At 50.1% G+C, this 12,733-nt stretch overlaps 1 protein-coding gene across 5 annotated transcripts in view; it reads left to right on the forward strand.

The window, feature by feature from the left end:
- The window catches only part of ASAP2 (ArfGAP with SH3 domain, ankyrin repeat and PH domain 2), a 163,425-nt gene that overhangs the window by 67,338 nt on the left and 83,354 nt on the right, over positions 1-12,733 (forward strand). For all 5 annotated transcript variants that reach the window (XM_066234930.1, XM_066234931.1, XM_066234932.1 and 2 more), the window contains one exon: positions 11,168-11,313. In XM_066234930.1, coding sequence (XP_066091027.1) covers positions 11,168-11,313 — 146 coding nt within the window. The remainder of the gene's footprint in view (positions 1-11,167; positions 11,314-12,733) is intronic.

Below are 12,733 nucleotides of genomic sequence, written 5' to 3' on the forward strand. Positions count from 1 at the left end.
TTAGTCTAACGTTTCCCAAGCTTTGTCTCAGCCCAAAGGTGCTTTTTTCTCCCCTTCTGGGAAGTTTAAACTAATGTTTTTCAGTGGTTTGTCATATTGGTGGGTGGGAAAATTCATCTTTATCAAGAAGGAAGCAACGAGAAATGTCCATATTAACTTCTCAAGAGTGACTCACTCAGTCTTCATGCCCTGGTGGAGCTGTTCTTACTGAGAGTGGGCTGTCCCTTCTTTACCCTCCATCTGAATGTCCTAGAGACATTGTCACATCCTTGACATGAAATGTACAAAGGAAGAAATGCTCATTTCCCCTCAAACCCTTACCGTCTTCCACCTACAAAAGAAAATAAGAACCTGACCCGTGGTGGCGCAGCGGATAAGGCATCGACCGGGAACGCTGAGGTCGCCGGTTCGAAACCCTGGGCTTGCCTGGTCAAGGCACATATGGGAGTTGATGCTTCCTGCTCTTCCTTCTTCCATCTCCGTCCTCTCTCCAAAATCACTACATAAAATCTTTTGAAAGGAAAAGAAAATGAGGATTAGGGGTGTGTGTATGTGTGTGTGTGTGTGTGTGTGTGTGTGTTTCTCCTGGTTATCTGCAATGCTAATTAGACTGTGGCTATTTGGTACAAAGAATTTTCCTGTTACAGGTATCACATACAGTTGACCCTTGAACGACACAGGTTTGAACTGTGTGGGTCCCTTATATGCAGCTCTTTTTCAATAAATACATAGTCTGCTCTCTGTATCCCCAGCTTTCACAACTCGGATTTAACCAACCTCGGGCCAAAAACAGGATTTCCAGTTGGCCGTTGGGAATCCATGGATATAGAGGACTGACTGTAGGCGTTGTACTACACCATTTTGTATAAGGGACTTGAACACCTACAGGGGGTCCTGGAGCCAATTCTCCCATGGAAACTGAGGGATTGTAGTGAAGTGTTTAGGGAGTTTAGAGCTATCCTGGCATATTTTCGACTGTGTGTCGGTCGGCGCCCCTAAGCCTCACATTGTTCATGAGTCGACTGTAAATATGGTAGAGCAGTTCAAAAGAAACAGATGTAATAGTTTAGGAAGTGACCTTCCACTGTGCATTTGAAGGTACTCCATCTGGCATGATTTTCTACCTGTTACATGAGAAAAATAACTAAATCATAATAATCCTCAGCATTTACCAAGAAGCCAGGGAAACTGGTGTCCTGCTACTTTGCTGTGGCATTGGGAACTGGCACCCAGAGTTTTTGAAAAGCAGATGTGTAGTGTATACCAAGAAGAAAAAAAATATATCTCTAATTGGGAAGATGCTCAAAGACACGTATCGCATGGCTTTTCAGCAGTGAGACGGGAAGCCCCTGTTACTAAATGGGGATGGAGCTACTTGTTGGAATCGTGGTTTTGCAGCAACATGAGGGAGAAGGCTTGTGATGAAATCTTCAGACAGTAAAATCCAGGACATATTATACCTGTACCCCACATCTGTGTTTTAAAAATAAGAATAGGAGATTTAACATGTGAGGAAGAAAAGAAAGAACGTCTGTATTGACGTTCATAAACTTGAGAACAAACACATACTAGAAAGCTGGCCCTCATGAAGTATTTATTATAGGCCAGGCACTGTGCTGAAATAAATAATACTTTTACGTAAATTTAGTTTCTACTGGCCTGACCTGTGGTGGCGCAGTGGATAAAGCGTCGACCTGGAAACACTGAGGTTGCAGGTTCAAAACCCTGGGCTTGCCTGGTCAAGGCACATATGGGAGTTGATGCTTCCTGCTCCTCCCTCCCCCTTCTCTCTCTCTCTCTCTCTCCTCTCTAAAAATTAATAAAAGAAAAAAAATAAAATAATAAATTTAGTTTCCACTGCCACTCTGCGAGTTCAGTACTCTTGGTAAATCCACTTACAGGTGAGGCCACAGAGGCACCGTGTGCCCGGGTTATTAGCCAGTCAGGAGAGGGGCCAAGACTGAAAACCAGACCTTCCTTCAGAGCTCGCTTTGACCATGGGGCACGGCAGGTGGTGAGGACACCTGGTGGAGAGGGACCGCGTACTGCTGTGGGGATGCCCTAGCAAGTCCCACGAGGAAACTCTGGGTGGTTCTGGTTGATCCAAGTTGAGGTAGAACCAGTACATGACACATGTGCTCCAGGGTGAGTCACAGGTGACTGTAGGGGGAAGTATGTGGTATTTTTGAGGAAGAAGGTGGTTGTCCCGTTGTTGAAGTGTAAGAGCAGCATTTCAAGAGGGACCTCAACATCTGAGAGCTGGAAAGCTCTGCGTGGGAGGACCCTGGACGGACGTGGGATGTCAGCCTGGGGACGGTGAGAGCATCCCAGGGGCTGCTCTCCCTGGGATGAGGAAGTGAGACGTGTCATCTGTTCCTCTCCAGGAGGTGGTTTTGTGAGAATGGAGTTTTGACTCAAACATGAGGGAGAGGTTAGCTAGTGAGCTGATTGTTGGAAGGGCTCCAGCAGAGGGTTGGTGGCCCGGTCTCTAAGGAAGTTGTAGGAGGAGGGAGATGCATGGTTTCTAAATGCTCGAGATGTGGTGATGAGATTCCAGTTATCTCTTGGTTAAGAATAGTGATCAGCGTTTAGACGGGTAACGTGCGGAATGCTGTCAGCTGTGATGATCGGCCTGTTCGTCATGGGAGGATAGCTGACCAAACAGATCCGTAAGCACTAGGATTTGTGACTTATGGTCCCAGGTATTCACACGAGTCATAGTTCAGGGACATCATATTATTTGGTGGAGAATTTAAGCTCCTCTAAGCTAGGTGATGGTTGTTTCTTTTACCTTGTGTATTGTACCTATGGACAGGCTTAAGGAGTCTCTGCATCCCAAAATTGTATGAAAATTTATGTAAAGATACCTTTTTCTAATGAGATCATCCAAACCATTTTCCTGATTTTTTATTGGAGTCTGTGATAGCTAAAAGATTCAAGAGCCACGGATCTAACCAAACGCCCTATTTGACAGATCTGGATGCCATCCCAGAGGGGGCTCTCTGCCTTCCTCTGCCTTACTTATTGTAAAACATTGACTGCATTATTCAGCAAAGATCTCTGAACCTGTTTGTTCATCTGTAAAGTCCCAGAGTTTTCATAAAAACACAGTAGCGCACGTGTGTGTGTGTGTGTGTGTGTGTGTGTGTGTGTGTGTTTGTAAAATCTCCCCTGCATGAATGGTAGCTATTGCTATGGGAGGCTTTGAAGACCATTGATTTTCCCGGGGCTCCTGTCCCCATGCACCTTGTCCCACCCTAGGTGTTGTTGTCTCTGCTCTCTGTGCTTTCAAGGAGGGGGTGGGGGGCGGGGAGTTGTTTGCTAAGCATCAGGAAATCATGGGAATTGTAGCCTTCAGGTACAAGGAGGTGAAAACAGATGGGGGACAAGGCTGAAAGCAATTTGCAGTGACCTGACGCACTTTCTGCAATGTAGCTGATCACATGCTTTGCCAGCCAAAGACCAGGGAGTGTGTGGATATAACTAACATTCCTAGTCGCTGGGAGTCCACATGCAACAGTGTTGCTTCACCTCCCTGCTTGGCAAGCCAGACACCCAGACACGTGGGGAGTCTCAAGGAGAGCTCAGCCAGTTCCCTGGCCAGGTCTCTGTCCCCTTCACTGATTGGTCTTGTAGCAGCCCTAGGAGGGGGGCCTCTAAGGCAGGCAGTTCCGGGCTCAGTTCTGAGCTCATCCTAGATGAGATTGTGACCCAGCAAAGTCCTGTGAGAAGCGTTTCCAGTCACAGGCCCCCGAGAAAAACCCCCTCTTGTCTTTGTGTAGTGCTGTGCGGTCGGTGCTGCCTTTCGCTTTCTGCAGGGCTTGCCACAGTGGGTGGTCACTGTGTGTCTGTCTCCGTCTTGCTGAATTGTGTTGGCAGGTACCAAGCCTTATTCATCTTGGCTTCCTTACATACAGATCTTACCATGTGACCTGTACTGCCTTTTGGGGGTCCCTCCATGACCTGGGTGTTCTTCTTCTGTCCCCTACCCCGTCTCTCTCGCCTTGTCATCTGCCTGTCCCCATGCTGTGGCCGAACCAGGCACCCAGGTTCCCCCCCCCCACCCGTGTCATTCTCTGTCTAGCCTCTCTCTCTGTCTTTGCACCAAATTGCTGGGCGTATGAGTCATTCTCTCTTGAGGGCAGGGGCTCCAGTTCACAGATCTTTGCATTCCTTAGGGCTGGCTGCATCTCTTAGCTTTCAGCTGATTGGGTTTTGTCCTTTGGTACTCAGGCGTGTTCTTGACAGACAGTGGGCATTCAGGACTGAGTAAATTGAATGAGTAGTGGTGTGATATCCGTCCTCTGAGCATGCACTCCGAAGGGGACAGAAGCATGCACTCTGAAGGGGACAGAAAGGACCGACGCAAAGAGACCTGTCTCAGTTCTTCACTGCTCTCCCTCTTCCTGTCCTTCCCGTGGACCACGGCAAGCAGTCGGCATCTCAGAGAGGCATCAGGGCTGTGTGAAGCCATTCACACAGACTGCCGACTGTTAGTTTTATTATTTGTTGTCATTAATGTAGGGTAGGATCAAAGACAATAGGGTGGTCACAGACAAAAGTTTTCATATTCTAATAGTTGACCCTCCCCTTGACCTGTCTGGCCCCATTGCTGGCTGCCTATGCTGGGCGTAACCAGCCCAGACACATTCCTGTGGTCCCGTCTATACTTCTGTCCGTAGGACTGCTGGTGTCCACAAGGTCAGAGAGGACGTCCTCGCGGAGACTCGATGGAAATGAGGTTTGAGTGAAGTTTGGAAAACAGAGGAGTGTGCGCAGCGTGTTGGAGAAAGTGTGGGAAGTGGCAGGTGACAAAGCCAAGTCGTTTGGTCAGGAGCAGAAGGAGTTGCGGGGTCCTAGTTTGAGGGGGACAGGGATGCTGAGACTGAGACCGTGGGTCATCTGGCTGCCCAACTCACCTGCCCACCCTCCTTTTTCTCTGGTTGTGGCACTTGGTGTTTGTGTTACGAGTGTGTGTGCTGGGCTGGGGGATTGTAACGCATTTGTGTTCACCTTGAGCTGAGATAATGACAGTGTGGTGACAGATGAAGAAATGGTCCCTCGTGTGGTTGGCGGACCTTCAGAGGACTGGGCATCAGGACACATGCATTCTTGTTCCAGCCCCGCTGCAAACTAGCAGCAAGCCAACACCTTCTCTGAGCTTCAGTTTCCTTGTCTACAAAAAGAGGACCCTGGACCGGGTCCTCTTCCAGCTGAAAGACCCAGGAGTGGGCGTGGGTGGCCCTGAGGACGATGGCACATGAAGCCTGTGCTGCCCTGAGATGGTTTTGAGAGTCAGAAGCTGGAGGCAGAGCAGGGGCTTCAACACCCAGAAAGTGCCCTCGGCCCGAAGCACATGGGACTCCCTCCTGTTTCCCTGGAGTAGGCACCTTCCTGTTTCTGCTGCTTCTCTGGAGGTTCCTACCTGACCTTAGAACCCCAGCTCAAACGAATCCTCAGCACCCAGCACATTGGCTGGCCACTTTGCAGGCAGCCGCGTAGGGATCGATCCATCTTGCTGTAGACATGGATCACACGCCTCCTCGTATTCCGCTCCAACAAGATCGTCGCACCCTGTGGTGAGGCTGGAGGTGACGAGTGAAGTCTTGGGATGGAGGTGCAGGTGGTGGCATTGATGGTGGGTCCCCTGTCGTCTTCTGGCAGTGCCGAATTGGTGGCTTGCTTCTTTGCTGTGCCATGGCCTGTTGGGTAGGAGTAAAGGGGCCACCTCTTGTTCTTTTTGGACCCAGTGACTTCTGCTTGAAGTACATGCACTGGGCCTTCTCCTTGACTTTAGTGTTTTTAAATAGCAATCAAGTCAGCGAAAGAGCACATGACAAAACCCAGCCCATTCCTCTAACCTCCGTATGTACACATGCTTGTTGGCTCTCATTTCACCCTTTCGAATGGATTGGTGGGAAGTGTGACGTCTGTGCCGTGGGGTGTGGGTCATGGGAAGGCTGGCTGCTGGGTTCGAACTGGGAAGAAGGCAGGTTTTTATCTCTGGTCTCAGTGACTCAGACTCCCGTTTTCCTGAGTCCCTCCCACATCAGAGTTTCTTGGGTCTGGCTCATTAATAAGAACCAGAGTTACAGATATATTTGGACACGGGGGAGGTAGAGGAGAGTACGCTCAGTTTGGAAAAACAGCTTTCATAACTCTGTAAATAGAAGCTGATAGCCCCAATTTGGGTTCTATTCAGAAACTTGATTCCCAAGCTATTTGTTTTAGGTTCCTAGTTTAAATTTGTTTTTTTGTTTTTTTGTTTGTTTTGGCAAAAGAGACATAAAGGCACGCAACTGCTTTCTGTTCTCTGGTAGGAAAATCTCACCAAACTTCGGGTGATCTGGAACTGTCAGTCATTTGGTTAATATGTATTTATGGAGGACCACTGCTCTTAGGGTAGGCCTCGGCTGGAACATAACAACAGGAGGGCCTGGAGGGACCCAAGGAGGTAGCTTTATCAAGTGGCTTGAAATTTGTTTGCAAGAAGACAAACTTGTATTAGAAACCTCAGCTAGATCAACATGAAGAGGTCCCCACTGACCTAAGCTGAGAAAGAAGGGAAACGAGGATTGCAGCGGGTGAAAACATGTCCGGTACAAACGAGATCATTGTTGTACGTTAGGTCAGGGGTCGGGAACCTATGGCTCGCGAGCCAGATGTGGCTCTTTTGATGGCTGCATCTGGCTTGCAGACAAATCTTTAATAAAAAAAATAGTAATGTAAAAAATATAAAACATTCTCATGTATTACAATCCATTCATTTCCTACCACTCATGTTCATGATTATAGGTGGCTGGAGCCAATCACAGCTGTCCTCCGGGACAACACCAATTTTTTTTTTGTATTTTTCTGAAGCTGGAAACGGGGATAGACAGTCAGACAGACTCCCACATGCGCCCGACCGGGATCCACCAGGCATGCCCACCAGGAGGCGACACTCTGCCCACCAGGGGGCGATGCTCTGCCCCTCCGGGGCGTCGCTCTGTCGTGACCAGAGCCACTCTAGCGCCTGGGGCAGAGGCCAAGGATCCATCCCCAGCGCCCGGGCCATCTTTGCTCCAATGGAGCCCCGCTGTGGGAGGGGAAGAGAGAGACAGAGAGGAAGGAGAGGGGGAGGGGTGAAGCAGATGGGCGCTTCTCCTGTGTGCCCTGGCCGGGAATTGAACTTGGGACTTCTGCACGCCAGGCTGACGCTCCACCACTGAGCCAACCGGCCAGGGCACAACACCAAATTTTTATTGGATAATGTGTAACATACACAGGTTGTTGTATGGCTCTCACAGAAAAACATTTAAAAATATGTGGCATTCATGGCTCCCTCAGCCAAAAAGGTTCCCGACCCCTGCGTTAGATGATATGATGATGATGATAACAATAGTGAGACAAAAATCTCATTGATCACCATTGGAATTGCTGAGACCAACACATGATTTTAGATTTAAAAGGGAAATAACTTTTTTATTTATTATTTAGAAAATTAAATTGGGGTGACATTGATCTGTAAGAGCACATAGGTTTCAGGTAAACATTTCTGTAGCATTTGAACTGTGGATTGCGTGGTGTGCCCATCCCCCAAAGTCAAATAATTTTTTGTCACTGTATATGTGCCCCTCTTTACTCCCCTCACCCTTCCCCTGACCTTTTTTTTTTTCTAGTATTTTTCTGAAGTTAGAAGCGGGGAGTCAGAGAGACAAGACTCCTGCGTGTGCCTGACCGGGGATCCACCCGGCATGCCCACCAGGGTGCGATGCTCTGCCCATCTGGGGCGTTGCTCTATTGCAGCCGGAGCCATTCTAGTGCCTGAGGCGGAGGCCATGGAGCCGCTCTCAGCACCGGGGCCAACTTTGCTCCAATGGAGCCTTGGCTGCTGGAGGGGAAGAGAGAGACAGAGAGGAAAGAGAGGGGGAAAGGTGGAGAAGCAGATGGACGCTTCTCCTATGTGCCCTGGCGGGGAATTGAACCTGGGACTTCCACACGCCAGGCCAACGCTCTACCACTGAGCCAACCGGCCAGGGCCCTGGACTTTTATCTTTTTTAATGTAACCTACATCAGTTGAGAATCCCGCAAGGAGGGACAGTAGAAAGTTTGTTTATACTTGGTGCCTTGATGTCTCTTTCTCCCCTGTGCCAGGTGGGTTGACTACCCATGAAGAGAAGGTGGGCTCCTTTCTCCCTCAGGTGACCGGGCACTGGGAGGCAGCCTGTGTAGTGAACAGAGGGTGTGTTTGGGCCCCGCCCCACCTCCTACCAACTGCGTGATCTTGGTAAAGCCCATAACCCCACTAAGCTTCACCTTATTCAAAAGATAACAGGGGTGGCAGTAATAAACTGTTCTAGGGTTATCAGATGACGTTGAGCAAGAGGCTTACAGTCCACCTAATAGGTATTCATTCCAAAAGTGAATCCCATCACCCTGCCCCCTGGGTGTTCCATTAGAGCAGCTGTGGTGGTGTGGTGAGTCCAGGCACCACCGTTCTGAAGGGCTCTACGTGGCTCCTGGGGGGACCTTGGCCTCTGCTCGTCTGCTTCTCTCACCCAGTGAGGTGACATCATCAGACGTCTGCTTGTGGCTGTTGCTGCCTCCTAAAACCACACTGGAATTGCCCACATCTTTGACCACCAATTTTGAAATAGTTAAAATAGCATGTGGTTTGAAAGGAACTTGCCCTTCATGGTTGACCACGGGTTCTAGAATTAAAAGTAGAACCAGGCCCTGGCCGGTTGGCTCAGCGGTAGAGTGTCGGCCTAGCGTGCGGAGGACCCGGGTTCGATTCCCGGCCAGGGCACATAGGAGAAGCGCCCATTTGCTTCTCCACCCCTCCACCGCGCTTTCCTCTCTGTCTCTCTCTTCCCCTCCTGCAGCCAAGGCTCCATTGGAGCAAAGGTGGCCCGGGTGCTGGGGATGGCTCTGTGGCCTCTGCCCCAGGCGCTAGAGTGGCTCTGGTCGCAACATGGTGACGCCCAGGATGGGCAGAGCATCGCCCCCTGGTGGGCAGAGCGTCGCCCCATGGTGGGCGTGCCGGGTGGATCCCGGTCGGGCGCATGCGGGAGTCTGTCTGACTGTCTCTCCCTGTTTCCAGCTTCAGAAAAAAAAAAAAAGAAAAAAAAAAAAAAAAAAAGTAGAACCAAACAGCTGGGATTACTGATCTGTCTCTGAAGTGGGGCTTTTAACGTCCAAAGCTTTGGTCCCTTTGGTGTTTGGTGAGGCAAGCTATTTTTAGTGAGGAGATAGACATGGTGGTGTAGTGGACACTGGGGCCCAATAGACCTGGCTCAGCTGGCCTCTTGCAGGCTCTGTTTCCCAGCACAAGTTATTTGGTTTCTTTGAGCCCCCAATCTCTTTTTTGCGTGATGAGGCACAGTACTTGTAGAAAGCTGGTGTGAAGTATACAGCAAGGAAGGTTCTGGTCCATGTGACGTCCGGGCTGCTGTGGGCTCTCCTCCCCCTCAGCACCTGTGCTGTTGGGTGTGTGCTGAGTATGGCTGCACTGTGGCCCTTATTCTGTTCCTTTGGTCCATCCCTTTACCTCGTGACTATCTCACAGCAGGCCCTGGGCCCCCCTGGGCCCTCTGAGACTTAGCCCCATTGAGAAAGCATGACTTAACCAGGGTCCTCCATGGTCCGTGGAAGGCGTAGGGCCGGGACCCAGACCTTCTGAGGGTTCTTCCTGTGCTACCTCCCGGCGCCTGAGCGTGTTTCTGCTCGTTGGCTGAGTGTCGTCTTAGCGATGCATTTAATTTGTGCAGAACTCTCAGTTCCTTTTCTGGAATGTCAAAATAAATAGGGAAGGGAAGGGAAGGAAAAGAGGAAGACAGTGGCAGGAAAGGGCTTGACAGCACAATTCATTTTCTCTCGTGTTTGTAAGATCTGCTTAGGAATCCTCTAAGACACTGAAGTGCCACTGAAGGGCAAGGGCAAGGCACCTCCCTGGTGGGGGAGTGGGCACTGTGTTCATTGGTCATAGGGCTCTGGCTCTGGGGCCAGGGCTGCCCCTCACAGACAGAGGTTCCTCTCCTTTGGCACTGGTTGACCATGGCTTTACGTCCCTGGGGAGTTCACAGAGCTCACATACAAGTGTGTACTGCGTGTTGTACCCACACTCTCATACCCGTAAGGTGGCTGTTACGCTTCTAATTAAAATAGTGAAAAAGTGGACATCGAGTGTCCATGCCGATAGCAATTATTCAGTATAGACCGGCTGGGTTCATTTAAATGACCTCGCCTATAAGAGAGGGAATCGTATTCAACCACACTGAGTTATCAGAATGACCTGAGTCCCCTGCGCCCATCTTGTTTTTGATTGGAGGAGTTGGGAACCACTGTGCTGGGGACCCAGAATCCAGGTTTGCACTCTGAAAGGTGCAGCTTTGAGGCCTAATGACAGTAAAATGCCAACAGATAAGCGACCAGGGTTTGCTCTTTATATTTGAGCAACGTGTGTGTTTCTTCTGTTTCAGGCACAAAGATGAGTAAAACCTGGTCCCTGTCCTCTATATGTATTAGGGAACATGTGTACTGGACAATTGCAGTGTAACGTGCTACATGCAATGACGGGAAGGTGTCCCAGGCAAATACCCAGCATAGGGTGGCGTTCTAGAAGGCTTCCCGGAGGAAGGATGATCTGTGGCGATGCACAGGGGTCCGGGGAGGTAGGGCTCCTGGACAGAAGATGCACCTGAGCAGAGGCATGGATGTACTCAGCTGTCCTTTTCTGCTCAGCCCGTGCTCCAAACACCAGACTCTACTGTGTTGAAAGGAGACCCTGTGGTGTGTAGTGTAGTTCTGGTTTAGAGCCGTGAGTTTTGCAGTAGACAGGAGCTGCCATCTCTTGCCGAGTTGACCTGACAGGTGACTGCTGCCGTGGTGTCAGCCAAGGAGGAGTTTAGGAGGTGTAGAAGGTGTTGAGGTGGCCTTGGCAGCCCCATCCGGTGAGCTGGGCTCTTCCCCTCCCGCTCATCATGCTTGTGCTTGGGTACCTGTGGCCCTGACAATGGGATGCTGTTGATACAGCAACGTTGTTTCTGCTCCTAGGGCGTCCTGACTTTTCTCCGATTTTTTACTCCGCTAATGTGGTCAATTGTATTCGCAGCTAAGGTGAAGCTGGTGGGGAGGGGACAGCGAGGTCACCACATTAACGGTGCATCTCACGTTGCTCTGCAGCCCACGTGGAGAATGAGGAGCAGTACACCCAGGCCCTGGAGAAGTTCGGCGGCAACTGCGTGTGCAGAGATGACCCTGATTTGGGAAGCGCGTTCCTCAAGTTCTCAGTGTTCACCAAGGAGCTGACGGCGCTTTTCAAAAACCTGGTACGTGGCCTTGGGCAGCTCTGGGCAGCCCGTGACACCCTGCCATGACTGTAGTTGGAGAGGTTGCTCAGAGCTGATAACTAAGGTTTGTCTGATAAGCTAGGAAAGGATTTTGTAGCTTGTGCGGTCTGTACACATTAGGTTGCTTTGGGGACACATTTTAGAATTATGACAGTTAGCAACACGTTTTTCAGTTCGGTTTGGCGTTTTGAACGTGAGCAGATGTGGGGGCAAGATGGACAAATGCATTCATCTTTTTAAGGGCCTCTGACTTCCATCTTTAGTAGTCTCAAAACTATAGTAGAATAAGCTGTTTCTGTTCATTATTGTCGGCATTCAAACTTATAGTGTTTAATAAACATGCTTCAGGCCCCGTTGCACACAGCAAGGTAACGGGTAATCAAAGCACAGAAATTACCAGGCCTTGTGAAAGGCCTTTTCTTCTCCCCAATTCGGTGCCTGAAGAAAGCCTCACTTTTCAGCAAGTAGAAGTAGGGAGCCGTGTGTGTCTACGGTTGGTGCCTGGGAATGGGGCTGAATGGAGTTCTTTCTTGGGCTTGGCAGCCCTGAGCCGACCTCGGCCTGCTCCTCGTCCTTGGCCTGGTCCTCGTGCTGGAAACAGAATTCTGAAGGAGTGGGCAGCCTGTGAGGGTGTTTGTGACCGCCCGGTGTTTTCTGCCACAAGGGGAGTGTCCCCTGGGGCCGTCCCAGCATGTCTTTTCTGTTTTTCTCCCCAAGCGGCTCCTAAAGGTCATGGGCGACCAGACTAGTCAAGAGCGTAATAATGCTTTCTATATAGATCACAAACAACAGTGTCTTTTTTTTTTTTTTTCCATTTCTCAGATCAGTGAGCTCCTAACAAGTAAAAAAAAAATAGGTCCTCGTTCTTGACCTGGTGATGGTGGTGGGTTTGTCAGTCATTGTGGCCTTGGAAGGGCAGATACAGGGGAAAAAGCGTGTGAGTTCTTAACAGGACAGGGAGTACCCTGTCATTCAGGCCTTCGGTAACCGCCCCCCTCCCCTGGTGAAATATCCCAGTTGGGATAAAATGGTAAAAATCAAGAGCCATTGTTGTGCTGAAGTTTTTTTTTACTTGGCTTTGTTTGAAATCTCTTGGGGTTTTTTTCCCAGCTTCTCAGCTCTACCCGCTGGACACGGTGGACACGGTGGACACGGGCGGGCAGGCTGGCTTGTTTGGGTCTCAGCACCGAGTCAGACGGCAGCTGCTTCTTTGCCTCTTTTCTTTTAACTGGAGAAACCACAGTCCCAGGAAGAGCTCAGCCAGTGCTGATGTGGGGGGGGTCACACACACATCAGGGGGGTCCCCCCATCCAGGGACAAAGCCAGCTGATCGCCCAGCCTCCTGCACACACGCAGGGCTGCCTGCCAGCGCCAATTTCTCTGTGCCCAGCTCTTAAAT

This window comes from Saccopteryx bilineata, chromosome 6 (genome assembly GCF_036850765.1).
Source record: "Saccopteryx bilineata isolate mSacBil1 chromosome 6, mSacBil1_pri_phased_curated, whole genome shotgun sequence".
Classification (NCBI taxonomy): Eukaryota; Metazoa; Chordata; class Mammalia; order Chiroptera; family Emballonuridae; genus Saccopteryx; species Saccopteryx bilineata.